This window comes from Capra hircus, chromosome 19, assembly GCF_001704415.2.
Source record: "Capra hircus breed San Clemente chromosome 19, ASM170441v1, whole genome shotgun sequence".
Classification (NCBI taxonomy): domain Eukaryota; kingdom Metazoa; phylum Chordata; class Mammalia; order Artiodactyla; family Bovidae; genus Capra; species Capra hircus.
The window spans coordinates 28309194-28333016 of record NC_030826.1 but is presented as its reverse complement, the minus strand read 5'-3'; the positions used below and the strand labels follow the sequence as shown (position 1 = coordinate 28333016).

At 51.0% G+C, this 23823-nt stretch overlaps 1 protein-coding gene across 1 annotated transcript in view; it reads right to left on the bottom strand.

The window, feature by feature from the left end:
- The window catches only part of NTN1 (netrin 1), a 173958-nt gene that overhangs the window by 48886 nt on the left and 101249 nt on the right, over positions 1 to 23823 (bottom strand). Inside the window, exon 3 of the mRNA XM_018064001.1 lies at positions 3286 to 3474. Coding sequence (XP_017919490.1) covers positions 3286 to 3474 — 189 coding nt within the window. The remainder of the gene's footprint in view (positions 1 to 3285; positions 3475 to 23823) is intronic.

Here is a 23823-nt window from a genome sequence, read left to right as displayed (position 1 = left end):
AGGCCTTCCCAGGGCTGTGAAATCGCGCTGAATAGCAGAGAGTGCAGCCGCCTGCTCCCTGGGCATGTTGACTACAGCCCTTTGTATGCACTAGCACTGTCTGGTTCCAAACTAGGGGAGGGGAGAAAGAACCCAACAAATTTGTTGCTACGGAACTTCCCTTGGGGGGATGGCATAATGATGCTTGGGACGGAATGCCCTTGCTCCAAGCTGTTCTTGTCTGGGTCCACCCCTGCTCTCAACTGAACAAGATCAGGTGTCAGCCCATTCAGCAGTGTATGGGTGGCCTCAGGCCCATACTTGGGGCTCCTCCCAGGCCCTGGGAAGTCAGGGGCTCAAGGGGCCCCCATGACTTTTTCCAGGCACCCTTAGGTCAATGGCTGAGTTGAATCAAGAGGCACTGCTGGCTGTCCCATTTTCCCCATGAAATGCATTTGAGACAGAGCAAAGAAGTACAGCTTTCACCCCAGGGCTACAATCTACATGATTCTGGAAACCTCTGACAGTGAACCATCAGGGATCAAAATACTGGGATCAAATGCTGCCACCAAGGGAACCATCTCCTTAAACCATCTAGCCCTGGGAAGACAAGACAGTGGAATTCGCCGAAGGCGATGAGAGAGACCCCTGTCTGAAGATCTTGAGGGTACCCATTCCCCTGCTAGCATCTGAACAATAGCTGGTTCCCCCTAAATCTCAGGGTCTTTCTCAGTGGGGGAACTGTGGACTCTAAGTTCCCACATCTCTAAGGGGGTGACATCAGGAAAAAAAAAAGCTAAGGGGAAAGATGGGGAACTTTCAAGAGATGCCTTTCCTCAGAGTGAAATGGCAGGACCTTTCAGGTCACATTCTTCTTCTCACCAATCAGAGAGCATATCTTCCATGTGTGTCTCTTCTCACCAATCATGAAGCAGGGCCCTTCAGGCAATGCTCTTCCTCACCAATCAGGAGGCAGGATCCTTGAAACAGTCTTCCCTCACCAATCAGGAGGCAGGATACTTGAAACATGGTCCTCCCCTGCCAATCAGGAGGCACTGACAGTCTCACTTCTAACACATTTCCCTAGAAGGATAAGCAAGTATTCTTTTGAGCAGATTCCATCCTTAGATTTTTTTCCTCTTCCATGGGTCCTTCTCTCAGAGTTAACATCAAAGCAGTTGCTGTCCAGGGCTGGGAGGAAAGACAAAGCCACCCAGGCTGGCCAGAGCATTTGAAAGAAGCCGGGACCCCACCCTCACCTGCCTGTATCTGTTCCTCCTGGAAACCAGCACAGGAAGCCTGCAGTTCCACACCACTGAACCAGAGTGGCAGAGCCCCAGAGGATGGTCTGCAGGTTCCCAGGACCCTGTGGCCTTCTGAGATCTCACTCTGAGCAGTGTCAGGCCACACACGGCCCTTGTCGCTCCCCACGGCAACAGAGGAAAGGGAGGGGATGCAGATGGCAAGATGACCAAGGCCTTGCTCCTTCCCGACTCTCCAGGGGACATGCCTTTCCTTCTCTGACAGCTCAAACTGGCACTACAGGAAGTGACCACTGCCCTTCCAAACAGAGCCCAGATCTTCTCATTCACAAGCACAGGGCTGCCCACCTGACTGGCCCCCGGTGAGTAAATTTTTTTGGCCAAATCCTCAAGAAAACTATGTGCAGCCAGTTGTTTACAAGACCCCAACTCCAATTTCTTCTGTAGAAAAAAGACAACAAAACACTTGGGCACAAGGCACTGGCTACCTTCCAACTACTGTCTCTGAAAACCCAAAGCCCTCCTTCCCTGGTGCCCCTGCCTTCCTGCTACTGTGGATATTTCTTGGGTCCCTTTTCCCAGATCACCTTTCTCAATTTCTGGTCAAACTCTCCTGGGACTTTCTTACCTGGATCAGTTGTTTTCAACATGGAAAACAGCCCAGCTACCTTAATGCTTAAATTTCTCTCAGCAACCACCAGAGGCAGCCTTAGGTCCACAGAATTGGAAAGAGACCTTGTGTGAGGGAAGCCACCCTGTTCATCTCTGCTCATTTGGAATCTCAGGGACTTCTCTAGGAGAAGACAGACTGGGAATCTGTTTTTTAGAAAAAAGCTTTCTGCAACAGTAGGGCAGACTGCATGGGCCCCACACTCAGAAGGGCACAAACTAGGCTGAAACTCTGCTTGCCATTTTGAAAGTCTTAGCAATTCCTGAACAAGAAGAAGTCCCATATTTTCATTTTGCACCGGGGCCCACAAATTATGTAATCAGTACTCCACACAAGTGCCCAACATCTGGTGGATTTCCTGTTAAGAAGATGATACTCTGGCTTCATCCAGAGCTAAGCAGTAGCCATAGAAAGACTTCTCTGCTGCAGCTCCTCATCCAGGCCTAGGTTGGCTTGGGTCTCTCCTGCTTCAGGGTCTTTACAGGCCCATGTGAGGACCCCAGCCACACTGGCTTGTGGCCCAAGAGCCCTCGGAGATGAATATCTTCCCAGGAAGTCAGGTTCTCAGCAAGCAGTGTCCCTAGGCCCCAAGTTTTGGACCCAGAGAGCCTTGGTTCCTGGAATTCCCAAAAACAAATGCATGTGGCAGGGTGGGGAGGAGGAGGGGAGCACTTCTCCCCTCCCCCATTGTCCCTAAATTCCCTGGCATTTCATCAACTCCTTGGAGTCATTTTTGTTAGTGGGAGAAAACAAAACAGCAGAAAGTTAAAACATTACAGCTTGCTTCAATGAACGAAAATAGAGACCCCTGTCTCCGTTTAATTTTTTGTCCTGAGAAGTGAAACTATTTGCAGGTGGATTAAATGCTCCTTCTGAACCCCTGCCTCTCACCCCACTTCCCCCCTCCCCAAGTTGCCGACATCTGTGAAGGTGCGCATCTGTTTGAGTGTTGAGGGCTGGAGGAGGGGGCGGGGGGCTGGGGTGGGGTGGGGGGGTGGTGGGCGCACACCTCCAAAGAAATGCATCTGCAAGGTTTTGGTGAAAGAGAGTCCTTTGTGCAGAGAGTAAGCCGGGAGAACATGACCCCCCGCCCTGCGGTATGCGGCACACCTGTGCGGACAGAGGGGGCGGGGCGGGGCCGGGAGCCCTGCGCCCTCGCAGGGATCACCACCCCCCTTTCTTCTCCCTGACTAGCGTCTCCACTGCCCCTTTGTTCCAGCTTACACCTCCAAAAGGCGTGCATGCATGCGATGATCTCAGTGTGGGGATAAGAATAAAAGAGGTAGAGGGGGGGAAAATAGATAGATAGACAGATATAGATAGATAGATAGATATAGGGAGACAGAGGGGGCGCCGGGGCCTCGCCCCACCTACCTTTGCAAGCCTTGCGGTGGGTGATGGGCTTGCCCAGGTCGCGGTAGTAGCCCTCCTTGCAGTAGTGGCAGTGACGGCCGGCTGTGTTGTGGCGACAGTTGAGGCAGACGCCCCCGCTCTTGCGCCCCGACAGCTTGTAAAGCTCCATGTTGAAACGGCACCGCCGGGCATGCAGGTTGCAGTTACAGGCTGCGGGAGGCAGGGACTCGGGTCAAAAGGGGGCCACCGAAGACTCTGGACATCCCCTCCAGTTCCCCCTCCATGGCCCGACCTCAAGGAAGCCCCTTCTCTGGGAGCTTTTCCTAGGCTCCCCTGTTTGCATCCATCAGCCCCTACAGACCACCTGACTGTGCCTGACCCATTGCCAGGCACTTGCTTCCCTCCCCATGGAGAAGGTTCAATCCTGCAAAGGATCACCACCTCCACCCTCTATCTATCCCCAGTCAGAGTTGGGAGGTGCGGCTGGCATCCTTCTTGTGCCCAAATCCTGTTTGTCATGGGCTGAACTGTGCCCCTCCTCTGCCCCCATTCATATGCTGAAGCCCTAACCCTAGAATCTCCAAATGTAACTTGTATTTGGAGACATCCTGGCAGACAGAGGGCTTCCCTGATAGCTCAGTTGGTAAAGAATCCACCTGCAATACAGGAGACCCCAGTTTGGTTCCTGGGTCGGGAAGATCCGTTGCAGAAGGGATAGGCTACCCACTCCAGTATTCTTGGGCTTCGCTGGTGGCTCAGCTGGTAAAAAAGAATATGCCTGCAATACGGGAGGGAGACTTGGGTTCAATCCCTAGGTTGGGAAAATCCCCTGAGAAGGGAAAGGCTACCCACTACAGTATTCTGACCTGGAGAATCCCATGGACAGTATAGTCAGACACTACTGAACGACTTTTACTTCACTGGCAGACAGAGGACCTACCCTAGAAATGGGGTCCTCTCTCATTTTAATGAGGACACTAGGGTGGGCCCTAGTCCAAGCACTGGTGTCCTCTTTTCATAGAGAGGAAGTCTGGACACACAGAGAGGTGGCAGGGTTGCAAGTCAAGAAGAGAGGTCTCAGGAGAAACCAGACCTGCCCACACTTTGATCTTGACTCCAGCCTCCAAATTATAAGAAGTACACATGTGTTGGTTTACGCGTCCCAGTGGGAGGCATTTTATCACCGCAGCCCAAGCAGATGCACGTACTTCTTGTGAGCATCACTTCTACCCATGCACGCTCCGCACGTCCTTGCGCTCCAGACACTGACCTGGACTCTCCTTTCCCCCACCTCCTCCTGCACGATCTCCCTTCCTGCCATCAACTTCCTCCCATAGTGTGGTGGCCACGCTCCTGGCAGCTGGGTCCTCTGGACAGGCCCTCAGCATCCTGCCCCTGGCCTTCACAATTCTGTCTAATCCTGCTTCCCTCTGCCTGTTCCCCACACGAGTGCTCCTGTGGACTTTTCCCCTCCGCTCTGATGCTCTCCCGGGTCTGCCTGGTTCCCCCCTCACAGCAGTGACCACCTCTGTGCTCCTGACCCGCAAATCCACATTTCCGGCTTCCACTTCGAAGTCTTCATGTGGACCCAGAGGCGCCTCCCCCAGACCCATTCACTGCTCTCCATCCATCAGACCTCAGACTCCGCCCTCCCCCCACCCCCGCCCCACTGAGCCCTCCAGGCTCCCAACACTGTAACTGGAGCAGGAGTTCTGAGCCCCTGTCTGAGGATGTCCAGCACCTGCTTGAAATTTTTCAGTGCTCCCCACTGAATAAAACCAAAATCATTTAATACTGCCTCCAGGGCTCTGTATAAACTGGTCCAGCTCCTCTCTCCCACTGTAGCTCTGCTCAGCGCCCCTCTCTTCTTAGGCTTCAGCTGTATCAAACCCTTTCAGTTTCTGGAGCAGGCTGTATATGAGGACCCCTCACCTGTCCCCTCTGTGGGGACAGACATGTGCTGCTCCTTCCCTCCTAGGACTCTCTGCTCTCAAGCCCCCTTCTTATCTGACTGCCTCCTTCCATCAGCCCTTTCTTGGTTTCAATGTCACTTCCAGGCCCATCTTCACCTTCCACCTGCCCAGCTTACACACAAAGGCTCTGAGCTCCCCAGGCACCCAGGAGGGCCCCACCCCCCTCAGCTTTCCTCATGTTACCCTGTGACACTGTTACCTGTTTCTTCTTTAGGCTTCTAACTCGGGGGTATCTCCAGCTTAAATCTGGCCTAATCTTGCACACTCTACAATGCAACTTGCTTTTTGTTTTAAATGGCCTTTTTTTCCCCCCTGACTGCGCCACATAGCATGTGGGCTCTTAGTCTCCTGATCAGGGATTGAACCCGTGCCCCTTGCATTGGAAGCAGAGTCTTAACCACTGGACCACCAGGGAAGTCCTAAATCACCTTTTATGCAATTGTTAAATATATGTTTAATACCAGACACTTGAAAAACAAAAGCAGAAAGGTTAAAAAAAAAAAAAACGCACTCAAGTTTCCACCTACTGCTGTTAATATTGGGTCTTTCCCTGCAGGCTTTAATTAACATTTACTCAGCTGTGGAGCTCTTTCTTTCTGACAGACATGGATCATCTATGTACCTCTCGCTTCCTAGCCTATTTTCGCATGATGATGAATATTTTTTAATGTCAGATAATGTCCGTCATAATTTTGAAAGTCCTCCACTGTATGAATACACGAAATGGGCTCCTTGGAAACAAGTTGATGCAGTAAAAAGCTGGGCCTTGGGACCTCCCTGGTGGTCCAGTAGTTAAGACTCTGCCCTCCAATGCAGGGGGTGTGGGTTCAAGCCTTTGTTGAGGAAGATCCCACATGCCACGAGGTGTGGCCAAAAATTCAAAATAAAAAGCAGCGCCTTCCTGGGTTGGGCAGTTATTTCCAGTTTTTCACTATTATAAACAATACAGTGGTAACCACCTTTGAACACACATATGTGTACTCTGCTCTGATGACTGTCATACAGTAAATTTCTCAGGACAGAATTGCTATGTTAAATTTTGGTGTTTTTAACTTGAGATCCCAAATGCCAAATTGCCCTCAAGAAAGGCTGTCCTGGTTTACTCTCCCACTAGCAGGATGTGAGAGGTCCTACCTACTTCCTATTCTCCACACTGTTGAAAAGAAAAACAACATGCATTTGGTATCAGCATTCCTTTTTTTTTTAACCTTTGCCAATTCATCTGGAAAACACACACGCACACAATTTTAATCTGTATGTCTTTGATGACCAGTGAAGTTGGACGTTTCTTGGTGTGGTTGTTTTTCTACTTATATTTCTTTTTTTGTGTAGGCACTGCCTGTTCATGTCATTTGCCCAGTTTTCAAATAAAGGTGGGGGTTTTTTTCTGATGACATCTACTGTATTTGTATGTTTTATATACCAGTTGCAAATATTTTTTACCAGTTTCTTATTCACATACTACTTTGCTGATTTAAAAAATTTTGCCTCTTTCATTTTTCTCTCTGATGTTATGATAAACTTCTTTAAATATTCTTCCTAGAGCCACTCTCCAAATGACACACTATTTACAAGTAGAGATGGATGAGGGTTTTAGAGGACGTGCTGTGTGTGATACAAGAGAAAAGACCTCAGCTTAAGCCTGAAGTCTGGAAGAGGCATCCAGAAGCCAAATTAGGCCAAAGAATGACTCCCAAGAGCTTTACAAGTCTCCCCTCATCACCTCCAGCCCTCAGGGCTGAGTTCAACTAGATACAAAGAAACCTCTTCAGCCATGCCCTGGCCCAGGGAACCATACAAGTTCACTGTCACTGGGGACTCACTCAGCCAGACTTGGGGAGAGGGTGCTGCTCCGAGGGGTTAAGCAAACTACCAGCCTAGGACCACCGAGCCAGGAAATGGGGGCCCAGGACTAGGGCCCAGGTCTCTCGGTTCCTGGCCAATTGCCCCAAAGGAAAGGACCCAGGTCCCTGGAAGGAACAGCTCGCCCTAGACCAAGGGTCAGAATCGAGATCTTTTCTACTAGGACAGAAGTCACAAGGCCCTGGCATAGGGATCTGGAAGGATCTCCAGGGTGACACTACCTCAGGCCTCTGGGCTAGGAGAAAGGCCTCAGAAGCAGTATCTTCTGGTCCATCTAAGAGGCAGATGCTAAGCTGGTAGTTACATCTGTAAAGTCAGCCCAGCTGTCCCCCATGACCTCCTGGGAGCTCAGCACCCCGTTTCCCCACTCCAAGGGAAACCTCTGGCTGGTATCTCTCTTCTACCTTCCACGCACCTTCCACCAGCCGAAGCTCTTCCCAAACAACCGGTCACACAAAAGAAAGCTCAGAGACTGAACATCAAAAGGCAGGGCTCCCTGCCCCCCGCGCTGTCCCCCTCCTCCCGGAGCTGTCAGGGGACATCAGTGACCATTGCCCACACTCAGGCTTCTGCAACGCATTTTACAGCTTGTTTTCTTTTCTCTTTGTTTTATTTTCTCTGCGCAAATGGAAAAATGCGTCGGGCCAAGCAGCTCACATCTGGAGCCCTCGGCTGCACACAGGGATGTCGCCTGGCTCCCAGCCTGTCCTCTGCCCCTTCCTTGGAAAGACACCTTAATCCCTCACGCCTTCCTGTTTATCTCCTGCCTCTCTTGGAGGCAAAAATATTGGGTATTAGTTCTGTTATCAGATTTCAAGGCGGGAAGGAAAGGGGAGGTTTGTAAGAATGGAGAGGTCAGCCCGGGAGACCAGGGAGGGCAGAGGGCAGCACAGCTTAGAGGAGCACCTTTGCACCCTGTCCAGGGGGTTCCCTGGCCACTCAAGGGAGCTGGTCTGGCCTGCTCCCCAAGCACCATGCCCTCCTTCAGCTGTTGCGTGGAGATCACCAAGGACATTTCACGGACAGCTGCATTTCAGACCCAGAGGCATGACATGGGGACATCTGGAAAGAGGAAGGAGGAAGCGAGCTCCTCACCCACCACCCAGCAAGGAAAGGGGCCCAGGAGATGGGGTCCCATTTTCCTCTCCTATTGAAAGGTCTTCTAAGCCTCTTCACGTATCTGTCACCGCCACTCCTTAAGCTTCTATGAACTTCTCCCACCAACCTGGACTATCCAACCCCTCACCACCTCCAGGTGGTTTAATCAACACACAGGTAGGTGCTCCAGCTTTGTGCCACGTCCAGTGCCACAGGCCCTGAGGGAGACAGGGGCTCCTGGTATCATAGATGGATGGGGCAGATGAGCAAGCTCTTACATAAAGTGGGACAAATGCTCCCCTCAGTGGGGCTGGTTCCTGGAGGATGAGGACAGTGTTCACCCTTATATCTTCCAGCCCACAGCAGACCTCGATAGCTTTCATTGTGCAAAGGAGAGAAAAAGAGAGCAGAAATAAGAAAGCAAGAGGGAAGATGGATGGATGGACGGATGGATGGATGGGTGGCTGGCTGAGTAGATGGACACATGGATGATGGATGGGCTGGTGGGTGGGTGGGTAGGTGGATGGATGGATGATGGGCGGATGAATGGATGAGTGTATGGGTAGATGGGTAGGTGGGTGGATATATGGATGGGTGGGTAGATGAGTAAAGATTAGGTAGGTAGATAGGTGGAAATATAGGATAAGTGGGGGATTGACACCTGTTGCATTTGTGATATTTCTTGTGGCTTTGAACTCCTTTAAACTTGTCCTGCTGTTTTAACTCATTGATTCAGCTCCTGTCTGCTCAAGTGGACTGCAGTGCTCCAAGGAGAAGAACTCGCATTAGAATGCCCTGAACTCCTTCCAGGACCCCAAGGAAGGCCTAGTAAGACCTCACACACCATGGCGACTGAATCCGCACCTGTTGGTTTGATAACGAACCCGTTGGTTTGTTGGTTTTACTGGTCACAGGAGCTGGTCCTCCCCTGAAAGGTGTGATGTGCTAACCCCAGTCCCCCCAGGGCTCTCCCAGGCCCTGGGAGAACCCAGCACACGTTGCTAAGCTGGATCCTGGCCCTGTCTCTCAGAGACTCAGGTCCCAGCTCCCCTGAATACCATGTGGCTCAGGGCCTTGTTCAATGGGCCCCCTCAGAGCTCTGAGCGCAGGGTCCTCCCCACCTTCCCCGCACACAGGATCCATCCTAACATTTCCCCCTGCCTTCCAAGTCAGTACTTCTGAGAAAAGTTGCCCAGGTTAGTCTGGCAGCACAGCAGGGCACTCTGGACTCACATATCTGCAACTGAACTGCCCCAAATAACCGGCCCCTGTGTGTTCCACCCGCAGGCTGGGGGCTTTGTATGCAGGAAACAGCCCCTAGCCCTGGGCCGCCTGAGTGCCCATGGAAGCATAGCTCTCAGACCTGCCATGAGACCCCTCACTCATTACTAGTGAGACCAGCCCCCCAACTGTCTGATCCAGCTGTCCCTCCATCAGTGGACCATTCCATGAGCGAAAATGGAGCTAAGGGCAGTCACCACTTTCACTGGTTAAGCATCTTTCTGATTAAAGATTTCAATGTTACTATCATTTTAGACCTGTTGCTTAAGTCACCTGCTTCAAATATGAACATCTCAGGTGTCTCTCCAGCTCAGCTGAGCGCCTGACACTTTTAAGCAACTTGATGTCAAGATTTCAACAACTTAAATGGAATGGACACATTTCCACATGTCCAGGCTACCAGGACAGGTGGGGACACAACGGGCGCTTACAGGGTTGGAGGGGGGAAGGGGCTGCCTCTATTTCCAGTTCCTTTGCTAATTTGGTCTGTGGCTACCAGGTGAGGCCCACAAGACCTACTCAACGACACACGAAATGTCCAGAACATTCCAGGTAGGGGATTAGACCGGTGGTTCTCAACCACGGGCCATTCTGTCCCCCAGCAGATGTCGGACAACGTTACTACAGACATTTTTGGATATCACAACTGCCAAAGGAGCTGCTATCAGCATCTTGAGGACAGACACCAAAGTCCTACCCAGCACAGAGGAGACACAGCCAAGTCATCCCGCCCCAAATGCTAACACTACCAAGTTTGAGAAGGCCTGGGTTAGAGAAATGGTGAATCCCTCAGCCCAAGGGCAGGGGAAGCTTTACATCCTCGGCTGCTGCCTGTAACAGCAAACTCTGCAGCTTCAAATGCCACCCAGGGAGCTGCAGCCGTTTCTTCCTTCAACAAATGCCAACTGAAGCCTTTAGAAGGACCAGATTGTGGTGTGAGCAGACAAGACAGAGATCTGCCCTCAGGGCGCTTCTGTCTCAGAAGAGAGCCAGACGGCAGTCTGGTAACCACACTGTAGACCTGGAATTTCCAACTGTGCCTAGAGCTATGGGAGCTTCAAGGCTGGCTCAGTGGTAAAGAACCCACCTGCCACTGCAGGAGATGGGGGTTCGATCCCTGAGTCGGGAAGATCCCTTGGAGGAGGAAATGGCAACCCACTCCAGTATTCTTGCCTGGAGAATCCCATGGACAGAGGAGCCCGGCGGGCTGCAGTCAAAAAGGTCACAAAGAGTCGGACAGAACTGAGTGCGTGTGCTAGAGCTATGGGGGTACTGATGCTCAGGGAGGCCCTTCTGCTGAGGTCAGATAGAGACAGCAGGGCCTGAAAAAAAAAAAAATTAGAGGACAGACAAGCATTCTTGCCCTGGCTGCACACAGAACTCCCTGGGAAACCTGTTCAAATGCAGATTCTGATTCAAAAGGGCCAGGAGGGGCCTGGGAGTCTGCATCTCTAACAGCCACGGCCCCATCCCGGGCACTGCTGCTACTGGTCCACAGACCAGCAGCGAAGGTTAGTGGAATTAGAACTAAATTGAAAAGAAATCAGTTGGAATAGAAGCCACTCTGGAGAGAGAGCCCATGGGGAGGCAAAGATGGCGTCTGCAATGGAGCTGTGCGGGGAGGTCTGCTTTCAGAAGAAACCTCTGAAACGACTGGTTCAGAATAGCAAAAATATCTGAGAGTTATTTTTAAGAATTTGGGGTAGTTTGTATTTCCTTTTATTTAGTCTTTTTCTACTCTACTTGGTATACTGTTTATTTAGAAATTGTTTGACCCTTTTTTATAAATGTTAAGTATTCCGCCCCCAGGGGTGGCTTCTTGGAGCCCAGTTCCAGCTTCTCCGAGATGACCAGGCTGAGGTATCATGGCTCCCCACACACCTGGCTCCCGCCAGCACCTGGGGACACTGTGCTGGGCTCTCCAAGGGCTTCGTCCTGGACAGGGACTGAGGCAGAGACCACCCAAGCATTTCTGCAGCCCCCACCCCTTCATGTCTACAGGTGAGCTGGGCATAAGAAAAAGGATCACTGGCATACGTCAATTTGCAAACTCCAGATTGTAGGTTTCGTTTTTACTAATGGCAAATCTGGTAGCCCATAGGTTTATTTACTCATTCAGTTGTTATTTCCTGAGCACCTACTACATGCCAAGCTTAGGCAAGGGGCTGGGATAGCACAGTGGGCAGGACAAATGTGGTCCTTCCTTACCCTGGCAGAGTCTTCGGGGATACCTGGTATATGAAAAAGTCTGGTCAATGCTGCTGTCAGCTCACTACTGAGGACTACCCCTTCCCCCTGAATACAGGGCTTAAAGCTTGTCACCTGGACATCAGCTGCCAAAGCGACATGGTGGTGGCCCAGCTGGGGTGAGCCAAAGAGGCTGTGCAGCTGCTAAGAGACCAGAAGCATCTCATGGGAGCCATTTGGTTCCAGCCAAGGCTTGAGGGCTTGCAGTCATTTGCAGAGTGCGTTGTGTTGTGTCCAAGTGTCAGCTTCAATCTGAACGACTGTTGAACGTACCACCTAGACACAGCCAGGAGGACTGGACAACTCGCTTGTCTGGAAGAAAACCCAGCAGTCCAGGCTGGGTGTGACAGTGCCCAGCTGAGCTAAGGATTGATCCACGGGGCTCCAGGGGGTTCCCAGAAAGACGATGTGACGCCTAAAGACATGAGACAGGACCACCAATGACAACCCCCACCAGACACTGCACACTTCTGCACGAGGGCTTGTCCATCTCTTCATTCAATAAATATTAACAGAGCCCCTTAGATATGCCAGCCTCTGAGTTGGGAAGAAAACCTGGAATGGGACTGATCCTGCTACACTTTGCTTGTTCCAGACTACATATGGTCCTCCTTCCTTCTCTTGAGGTTTGCTTTTGAATTCAAGGAGGCACTAAATCCCTGCCAAGAACCCAACATGGGACGGTTCTCAAACGTGAGTGTGTAGGTGAGTGCGTAGAATCACCAGGAGCGCATGCCAAAACAGAGGCAGCTGAACCCCACACCCAGGACTTGTTGTTCAGTAGGCTGCAGGTGGGGCATGACCCCCTGTGCTGCTAACACCACCCCAGGTGATGCTGACGCTGCCCGTCCCAGGGCCACACCATGAGGACCACTGGCTCAGAACATGCAGAGGCAAAAAAAGATGCATGAAGGCAAAGAAAGGACCTAGAACCTCACACTTGAGTGGAGTTATGATTGTTGCTGTTGTTATTGTTGTTTAGCCACTAAGTCGTGTTCGATTCTTTGAGACTCCATGGACTATATAGCCCACCAGTGTCCTCTGTCCATGGAATTCTCCAGGCAAAAATACTGGAATGGGTTGCCATTTCCTCCTCCAGGGGATCTTCCCAACCCAGGGATTGACCCCGCGTCTCCTGCAGTGGCAGGTGAACTGTTTACCACTGTGCCATTATGATTAAGTAAACTCAAAGTGGCACACAACTAATACAACATCACAAGGTTGCAAGGACGAGAGACAAGAGAACTGGAGCTGATTTGGGAGAGCGGGGACCTGAGTGCTACTCCTGGCTCTGCGGCTCACCCCGGTGTCTGTCATTGGAAAGCCCCCGGCCTCTCTAAGCCTCTGTGTTCTCATCAGAAAAATAAGGACATTGGGTCTGATGATCTCCGAGTTCTTTCCCAGCCCTGAAAGTCTATGGCAGAGGGACACCAAAACTCCTGGAGGTTAAGGGGCAGGTTTTACCTGGCAGGGATGCTTCTGGGAGTTCAGGAGGAGTGTGCTCTAGCTGCAAACAAGCCACAAGGGTGGGATTGAGTGGGTCAGGTGTCAGGAAGACCATTTTCAGCCTGCAGGTAGGTCAGAAATAGGGCACAATGGTACCACGGCTCCTGCAGACCGTGACCTTGATCTTCTGGAGGTGATGGGGCGTTCAGCATGGAAGCAGCCTCAGAAGGGGAGTAGTCGACAAGAATGGTAAACACCTGCTTCCTAAGGGTGGACTCTCCAGGGCTCTGGGCAGAGAAAACCATTCTGAGGGAGAAGGTCGTTCGGTGGAGAGTTGATGCAGGAATCTCGGTGAAAGGATTTCCAACAGGGCTGTCAGCAGTGAGGAACTTCCCTGGGTTGGGGAGGGGGGCACCGAGAACCCCCTTGAAGCTGAGTTCTCACAGTGGGGAGTCGACCGAGCTTTCTGGAAATCTCTTTGACACCTTCTCTTAGGAGACAGAAGGCCTGCCAAGCCACAAAGCTTTTCTTTTCTTTTTTTTTTTTAAGCTCCAACTTGAAAACAAAATCTCTGACCCCAGACCTGTGCTTTATCTCTGATATCAGAAACAGAATGGACAAGAGGTGGATCAAGGTGTAAGAAAAAAGAGAAAAAAAACTAGAAAATGCTTTCAAAATCTTCCCCAGTGTCCCGTCCAGGAGGCTGGAGTTCCCAGCGGCCAAGGCGGGCTTTAGATGGTTCCTGATAAAGTCCCAGGAGAGAAGTGGCCTGTGTTTGTCGAGGGCTTAGAGAGCTTTAGCCGCGTCTGCACACAAAGGGGCCCTCTGTCAACAGTCCTTCAGGCCACTAATAGGGCTGAACAAACACCAGGGTAACAAGCTCTTCACACCTGTGGGGCTTGGGAAAGGCCGGGCCCCTTTGTCAAGACAGCGGACAAAAGAGCTGCTGGGAGCTCTCGCCCCCACCCAGCCAGACCTTCCTGGGCTTCTGAAGCAGGGCCTGGGGTGGGGTTGGGGGGTGCAGACATCTGAGATCTGCAAGCAGAAATGTGAACTCCATTCGGGCAGAGAGACAGTGGATTAACGCGATTCCCGCGCACAGTCAGAGGGCGGACCAAGAGGCAGCCTTCCGAGGGCTGGGCTGGGGCCACAGCGGCGGGATGCGGGGTCGCAGGGTGAGAGACCGAGTGTCTTTCTCCCCCGAGGTCTGTGAGGGCGACCGGCCCCTCCCCAGGGGACTGCGCAGAACCATCCCTCGAATGGGCTTGACCTCCCCGTCACTTTTTCCACTGACTTTTTTTTTCTCCGTAAACATCGGAGCTTTTCTTTCCCCTGCCCTTTTTTGGCTGCTGCGCCTCCCCCGAAGGCTTTGAAACGATCCTTCCTAACATCTCCCAGGCTTTTTTTTTTTGCTGCCGAGGAATAACTCAGGGCTCCTGCCGCACAAACATCCTCCTCTCGGAAATGCCGGGGAGGCTTCAGTGAGCCCTGAGGAGCCGTCTCAGTTCTGGGTCTGCAGCTCCAGTTCCTCACACCCTCACTTCCCAGGGCCCCACTCAGGGCCCTCCCTCGGGGACCTCAGCCCTGGCCTGTGTGTTCTTCCCAACTCCAGTCGGGCCCCACCACCCCAATTCCCTCTTCCAACCCTCCTCTCACCTTGTCACTACCCTGTTCTGGAACCTTCCTTGGCCACCCACTGACTACAAGATGCCAACTCCCCTGCCCTCAAGGGTATTAATTTCAAAAGAGACGTCCGGAGCCTAGGAGTCTTGCTTCTCACTTATAACAGGGCCCACCCTGTGTGAACACCCCTGCCCACCCCCGGTCATGCCCAAAAGGAAAATGGCACATCATCCTCCAAGGGCAAAAACAGCATCTCAGGCTGCTGGGGGCTTCCAAGTTTTTCTAGTTTACCCTCTTGTCACAGAAGAAAGGAGAAAAAACGAGGCCCCGACGGGCAGAGAGACCTTGCCAAGGACCTGGAACTCGTTAGGGAGCTCTTTCCAGACCTCCAGCACAGTGAGGTGGCACGGCCATGGGCAGGAAGAAGCTCGATAAACCCCGTGGTTGCTGGAATTCATTTCCCAAGGCCGAGAGTTTTCAAAGGCGAAGAGATTGTCTGAGCAAAACTGCCCCCACCCCGCAAGCTCCACTCCCCATGAGATGCTGTCTCCTCCCAGCCTCTTCACCCTGCCCAGATGCCTTGTCTAGCAGCGGGGGGCTGCCTTCCAGCCTCCACTCCCCAGAGGTGGCGCACACGGTCCCCAGGCTTTATTAACAGACACAGGAGAGCTGATTTGCCAGTTGGCCAAGTCTGGCCCCTGGCTCCCCCCCACACCAGAGTCATTTCCCATCTGTAACGGGTCCCATAGCCGAGTCTGGCACATGCCAGGCGGCAGCCTCCAGCGCCAGTGGGAGAGGCTGGCCGTGAGGCGCTTTAATGACTTGCAGCCGATTCTGTTCCCCTGACACCAGGCAGGAAAACATGCAACATGCAATTCCCAGGATACCTTCCCCCATGGTGCCACAACCCTGCGCTTCTCTGCTGGACCAGTTAATTGAATTCCACTCTGCAGATAACTTTGACGTGGGCTGGAAGCCTGGAGACCAACCTTGGCTGCACCCTCCACTGCTCTGGGGGATGCGACCCTACACGCAGGACCACGAGAGCCCAGGACACGGAGGTTCCGGCTCATGGACGGGGCCAGACTGAAGCCAGGGTCCCCACAGACCCTCTCCTGGTCAACACCAGCATGCCTTCTGGCTTCCTAATGTGCTCTCCAACTAGGGTAGCCAGACTTCACAAATAAAGACACAGGATGCCCAGTTCAGCTGGAATTTCAACAAGCCCTTTTGAGTGAAGGTCTATTCCAAGTATTGCAGGGTGGTCCTATCTCCGTCACCCTCCGGATCCCCATCAAACTGGTGCTTCGCCCAAGAGGTGATCTGGCACGACAAGCTTTTATCAAAGGTGGCTCTGATCCTCTCGGCACCTGAAAACCCCCAAAGAGGTTAAGAGGGTCCCCCAGTTCGTCAGGACCAGGGTGGGGTGCGTTCAGGCTTTTCTGAACTGCAAGGGTTGTCTGATTCTCCAGTTCCTGCGTGGTCCGTGCCAGCCTGTCTTGCCCTAATCATTTCCCTTTTCTGCATCGGCTCCATGAGAACAGAAATCCCCAGCCTGAGACCATGAGGAGAAGTGAGAGAAGGGAAAGACCCTGCCCATCGGATTGTTACCAACCCACTTTCTGGGACTCCCTAATCAATAGAAATTGATAAAGAGGCCAGACAAGAAATTCAGGCAAGGATTTAATGGGACTGGAGCTGCGACACAAGGGGCTGAAAACAAGTAACCAGTGCTCTTGTTTGCTATTTGCGGGAAGCTTGTTCCTTATATGGGGTGAGGGTAGGGTGGGTCCAGGGATCAAGCTAGAGCCCCTTTGGTGGATGTGAAGGGGGCATGTGCTTTTGCTTCCAGCTTTTCAGAAGTTGCCTCAGAAGCGGCCCTTGGGTTCTTTTGGTCTTTTTGTATCTTCCTGTCCATAATCTGCACCAACTGCACATACATGCAGTTATTTTTAGTCCCTTATGATTTCTTTGTATTTTGTTTAGCAAAGGGTTCCAGGTCCCAGCCTGTCTCATGATGACCCAAAAAGTGTTTTTGATGGACACCACCACCAATGCTGAACAGATAGCTTTGTCTCCACCAGGCTCTCCAGGGACCTGGTGGTTCCCAGCATGCACCAGTATCAGATGCAAACAGCCTCCATGGAATCTTACCACCTTCCAGGAAAAAACAGGAGGAGGAAGGCAGTTATGATCTGAATGGTCAAAACTCTTTATCCAAAAAAAGGTCATTTTCATCAGGACATGATAAAACTCAGGACTGATTAAACCCTGAATCCCAAACTTGAATCCAGTTATTTCAATCAAACCAGTTGGTATAGTTTATTTAGATGTATTGGTCAAGTGTGGATGCTATCATAATTGAAGACTTTAAATACCAGCTCACTGAAGAATGTGGGTGGCCTACCACAGGATAGACAGAATGACCGGGAACAGCTGATTCCAGCCAACCTGGAATGGGCCGCCCCCAGGAGAGTGATCTTGCCGCTCTGAAGGCATTCAAGAACACGGACACAGTACAGGAGATTCTGGCTCTGAGAGGGAAGATAAGCCAGATAAAGTCCCTTCCTACTCAATGAGCCTAAGAGCAGACACGGTTCCACTGCTGGGCTGGGAGGTCCTTCCAGGTTTGAGGCTCTAGCTGGAGTCATAAACATTCTTATACATGATTTTGTGGAAGGGGTGTCCTGAGAAGTCCTCCAGCCTGTAAATGACCCTGAGTGAGAAGGAGCCAGCAAAAGAATTTCCCTGTGGGCAAACCCTGGGGAGTTACTTGCAAAAAATAAGTCCAAATGGTCCTTCTGGAATGAGGTCCCGTGTTATCAGCCATTAGCTAGGGAAAACGGCCTGGGGACATGGCCACCTCTCCCTCATAGACAGCAGATAGCTCGGCAGCTGAGCATCTTCTAAAAGGGCTCTTGGACACTGTGTCAGTAAATTGGTACAGTCACTATGGAGAATAGTATGGAGGTTCCTTAAAAAACTAAAAACAGAGCTCCCATATGACCCTGCATTCCCACTCCTGGGCATATATTTGGGGAAAAAAAAACCCATGATCCAAAAGGATACATGCACCCCAATGTTCATTGCAGCGCTCTTTATAACAGCCAAGACATGGAAGCTACCCAAAGGTCCATCAACAGAGGAATGGATAAAGAAGATGTGGGACATATATATGATGGGCTATCACTCAGCCATTAAAAAGAATGAACTAACCCAATCTGCAGCAACATGGATGGACTTAGTATCATACTGAGTCAAGTAAGTCAGCCAGAAAAGGAGAAACAGCCTATGGCATCCCTTATATGTGGAATCTAAAGAGAAATGATACAGATGAACTTACAAAAGAGAAAGAGACTCACAGACTTAGAGAACAAGTGGTTGCCAGCGGGAAGGGCTAGTTAGGGAGTTTGGGATGGGCATGTACACATCTCTGTATGTAAACTGGATAACCAACAAGAACCTACTGTATAGCACATGGAACTCTGCTCAATGTTATGTGGCAGCATGGATGGTGGAGGGTGGGGCGGGGATACATGTTTATGTGTGGTTGAGTCCCTTTGCTGTTCACCTGAAAGTATCACAACATTGTTAATCAGCTATACCAAGTACAAAACAAAAAGTTCAAAAGGAAAAAGAAATACTTAAAAGGGTTCTCAGATCAGCACAGCAACAGCAGGACAGTGGTGGTTTGGCTAAAAACCAGCCACTTTTTCAGGGCTTCAAAGGCTTTCGGACAGACCAATCTTCTGCAGAAATGCACCAATGCATATACACCAATGTATGCAGCTGGGATCTCTGTGATGGCTGGCGCCAGGAAGTTCTTGTTTCTGGGCATTCTAAGCATCCCCCTTGGATTATTTCTAAATTATTCCATCCCAGTGGCTTGTTGGCTCTGTTGTACTAAAGCTCCAGACCAGAATCCCACAAGAGATTGGCCCTTACAGGAAAAGAGAGGGTCCTGTGATGGGTGAGCCCCTTTGCGCTCCTCCTCCAAATTGTTTTGAGCATCAACAGTGTGGCCAAATGCCTAGCTCACAAACAAGCTGAGAGATTCTGCTGCACTGCTCTGTCTCAGCACCCAGAGGTCCTGAGGGTCCCCAGGGGTGTCCAAAGCCCACGGAGTTTCCAGCCCCTTAACCAGCAGGATTCAGGGGCAGGAGATGGCTGAGCTCTTTGGCTGCTGGCTTCAGGACCAGATCCCAGAGTGTTAATATGAAAGTCTGTCCCCTCCTTGAGGCTCACCTGCAAGTGGGCAAGAACATCAGTGCTAGAGCGCTTCCAGAAGGGGTGAGGAACCCCTGAAGGTGGCAGGAAAAGGAAGACAGGCCACCATGCCCGGCTGTGGCCTGAAGGATGAGGTTTGGGTAGGGGAACAGAGGGCGGGAGGCCAGGGTTGAGGTCAGTGCCCCAAAGGTAAGTTGGGGACTTCCCTGATGGTCCAGTGATTAAGACTCCACCATGTAATGCAGGGAATAAGGGTTCGATCTTTGGTCGGGGAACTAAGATCCCACAGGCCATGGAACAACTAAGCCCACGTACCACAACTACTGAGCCTGCATACTCCAGAGCCTGTGTGCCACGACTACAGAGTCCACGTGCCACAAGACCCGATGCAGCCAAATAAATATTAAAAAAAGAAAAAGATGGAGCGGCTTCTACCTGGCCATCAAGATACACTTCAGTCACTAGACAGTGACAGGTGAGTCTCTATGCACCAGGGTAGCACCAGACACCCACTGTCTTGACTCTTTCTATCCTCCCTGGAGGCGGATTGCAAAGTCCTTCCCGGCACCTTATACCAAGTGGGATCCTCCCTCACATCCTCATCTGTGAAACAGCACAACCTTCAAGGCATGCCATGAAGGTGAGGGATGCATGTGCAAGGGTGCGGAGGCCCCAACCCTGCACAGCCCGAGCTGCCGGACCAGTGACTTCAGAAACCGTCTCTCTGAAAAAGGGACCCTCCTACACTGTTGGTGGGAACACAAATTGGTGCAGCCATGAAGGAAAATGGTGTGGAGGTTCCTCAAAACACTAAAAATTGAGGTGCCAAATAATGCAGCAACTCCACTCCTAGGTATACATCCAGACAAAACTCTAATTTGAAAAGATACATGCACCCCCTTGCTCATAGCAGCACTATCTACAGTAGCCAAGACACTCCAAAATCACCGCAGATGGCAACTGCAGCCATGAAATTAAAAGATGCTTACTCCTTGGAAGAAAAGTTATGACCAACCTAGACAGAATATTAAAAAGCAGAGATATTACTTTGCCAACAAAGGTCCATCTAGTCAAAGCTATGGTTTTTCCAGGAGTCATGTATGGACGTGAGAGTTGGACTATAAAGAAAGCTGAGTGCCAAAGAATTGATGCTTTTGAACTGTGGTGTTGGAGAAGACTCTTGAGAGTCCCTTGGACAGCAAGGAAATCCAACCAGTCCATCCTAAAGGAAATCAGTCCTGAGTAATCATTGGAAGGACTGATGCTGAAGCTGAAACTCCAATACTTTGGCCACCAGATTTGAAGAACTGACTCTTTGGAAAAGACCCTGATGCTGGGAAAGATTGAAGGCGGGAAGAGAAGTGGATGACAGAGGATGAGATGGTTGGATGGCATCACCGACTCGATGGACATGAATTTGAGTAAACTCTGGGAGTTGGTGATGGACAGGGAGGCCTCGCATGCTGCAGTCCATGGGGTCACAAAGAGTTGGACACGACTGAATGACTGAACTGAACTGAAGACACGGAAGCAACCTGTATGTCCACCGATCGATGAATGGATAAAGAAGATGCGGTACACATACACAGTGAAATGCTTCGTTGCTGTTCAGTCACTAAGTAGACTGGACATCCAATCTACAACCCCGTGGACTGCAGCACACCAAGCTCCTCTGTTCTTCACCATCTCCCAGAGTTTGCTCAAGTTCATGTCCACTGAGTCAGTGATACTGTCAAACCATCTCATCCTCTGCTGCCCTCTTCTCCTTCTGCCTTCAGTCTTTCCAAGCATCAGGGTCTTTTTTCCAATAAGTTGACTCTTTGCACCAGGCGGCCAAAATATTGTAGCTTCAGCTTCGGCAATAGTCCTTCCAATGAACATTCAGGGATTTCCTTCAGGATCAACTGGTTTGATCTTCTTGTTGTTCAAGGGACTCTCTTGAGTCTTCTTCAGCACCACAATTCAAATGCATCAATTCTTTGGCACTTAGCCTTCTTTATGGACTAACACTCACACTCATAAATGACTACTCAGCTGTAATAAAAGAATGAAATCATGCCATTTGCAGCAACATGGATGGACCTAGAGATTACCAAGATGAGTGAAGTCAGAGAAAGACAAATACCATATAATATCATTTATATGTGGAATTTAAAATATGACACAAATGAGCTTATTTACAAAACAGAAACAGACTCGCAGACATAGAGAACAGACTTGTGGTTGCAAGAGCGACTGGGGGAGGGGAGGACTGAGAATTCGGGATTAGTAGATGCAAACTAGTATATTTAGGATGGACAAACAACAAGGCCCTACTGTACAGCACAGGGAACTATATTCAATATCTTGTGATAAATCATAACGGAAAAGAATATGAAACTGCATGTTAGCACTTTGCCGTACAGCAGAAATTAACACAACACTGTAAATCAACTATGGGCTTCCCAGCTGGTACTAGTGGTAAAGAACATGCCTACCAATGCAGGAGACATAAGATGTGGGTTCGATCCCTGAATCAGGAAGATCCCCCGGAGGAGGCATGGCAACCCACTTCAGTATTCTTGCCTGGAGAATCCCATGGACGGAGAAGCCTGGTGGGCCACAGTCCACAGGGTCGAAAAGAGTCAGACACAACTGAAGCAACTTAGCATTCACGCACGCACATAGAACAACTATACTTCAATAAATTTTTTTTAGAAACCATCTTTTTACGTCTCTTCTTCTTCACTGGGGACATGAATAGAAAGCTAGCACAAACTTCCTTGCTCTTCAAAACTCCCCGGAATGTATAACTTATGTATCTTCATCTCACTAAAGGAAAGCACAGAATGAAAAAAGGTGGAGGACTAGGGCCCTAATCTTACATACTTTATCCATCCGACGTTCCACAGCGAGCAGGTCAGACAGGCACCCTCGTGCCCATTTTCCAGATGAGGATGCCGAGGCCCCAGGCTTAGCCTCCATGGCTTGCAGAGGAGACTGGATGGAACCCTGCTTGGCTCCAGCCTGGAATCCTGGCATCGTCCTGCTTCCCCAGCAGCAAACAGTGGGGTTTGGCCCGGTCTCCCAGACCTCCGCCGGTGACTTGATTGGCTTTATAACCAGAAGAGAATGATTTAAGACACAGGCGAGGCTGGGCTGGCTGGGGTGGCTTAGTGACAACAGTTATCTCAGGTGAAGTCTCTGGATGTCTTCCCTTGCCTTAAAATTAGGGGGTTTGGGAACCAGACAGGTTCCTCGTACAAGTTGGGGGGATGGACCCGCGTGTAAACGCCCCACGTTTCTTGGCCTTGGTGCTTCTGGCTGCTTTGGATTTGGCTAATTCCCCGGGCGTCCTCTGTAATTCCACAGTAATGTGGCTCTAATTGTCCCCAAAGCGGGCCATTCTTCCTTTATTGTGCAGTAAATTTCCCTCCAGAGTTCGGATTTCACGTGCCTGCTCCAGCCGGGGAGCCAGGCGCCCCGCCGGCCCTGAGGGTGGGGAGGCAGCTGTCCTCACCTCACACAGGCCCCTCGTGCTGGCTGCCGGCCCTTCTCCGGCCTTGGCTGGGCCAGGGGGCTCAAGGTGGCCTGGAGCCACCGTCAGGCCCCTGGGGCGGGCACACTGGCAGGGAGGCGGGGACACTGGTCTGTGGTTCTGTCTGGAAAACAAATTAACCAACAAATGCAAACAAGCTGCTTCACCGGGATTCATTAGGCCGGAGTTGAGACGGGGTTTCATCCGTTTGTCTCATCAGCACGGAGGCAGGAGCTCAGGGGTGCTCAGAGGGGTGCAGGGCCTGCTTGAATCATCCACCTGGGCCACCTGGGCCAGACACCTGCCTCCCTCCCAGCCAGCTTTGCCCATCTGGAGTGAAGAGTAATCACAGGCACCCCCTTATCAGATGAGATAAGGCTTGTAAAACACAGTGAGGAGGGTGAGACGCAAGAGGTGCGATCCTGTCTGTCACACATGAGCACGTGTACTTGACCTTGGATGTGCTTGTTAAGCTCTCTGGGTCTGTTTCCTTACCTGGATGAGGACAATAAAGGTGCCCACCTGTTAACAGCAGCTAACACACAGGGACAGTACTGAAGTTAATGTGATTGTTCTGGTAACATTGTTCCAGGCACCCGTGGAAGGTCCGGATTCAGGGACGCAATGCTAAGAGACGGTCAGAGCTCTGGGTGGATTCCTCATGGGGAGACAGAGGCAGAAAGCAGTATGCTCACAAATGGGGTCCCCTCAGGAGAGAGACCCTGTCCCTTGAGAAGCAAGGCCGGCTCCTCTCCAAGGGCCCCTGCGGTTTAAGACACACTGTTCTAGCGGTGGACCGACACAGTTTGTGCTCAGAGGGTTTTTTGTTTTGTTTTTGTTGCTGTTTTCTTTTTGGGGCTACGCAGGTTTCAGTTGCAGCACTCAGGACCTTTCGCTGGGGCACGCAGGCTTCGTTACCGCACAGCCTGGGGGATCTTAGTTCCCCCACCAGAGAGAGAACCCGTGCTGTGTCCTCTGCACTGGAAGGCAGGTTCTTAACCATTGGACCACCAGGGAAGTCCCTGTGCCCAGAGTTTTTAAGGGACTCTCCCTGTGGCCATTTTTCATCTCTGGAACATAAACCATCTAGAACAGAGTCAAGAACAACACAAAAGGGAAAAAAAAAAAATCTCCAAGCAGTCGAAACGGTGGTCACCACTTTTCTCCACTAAGATGGATGCTCTTTAGTCCCAGAAGGTCCCCTCTCCAGATTCTCCTCTCTGTTCAAACGGAATCCTAACACAGCAAGAAGGGGGAGCAGGAGTTTGACAGGGAGGCAGAAAA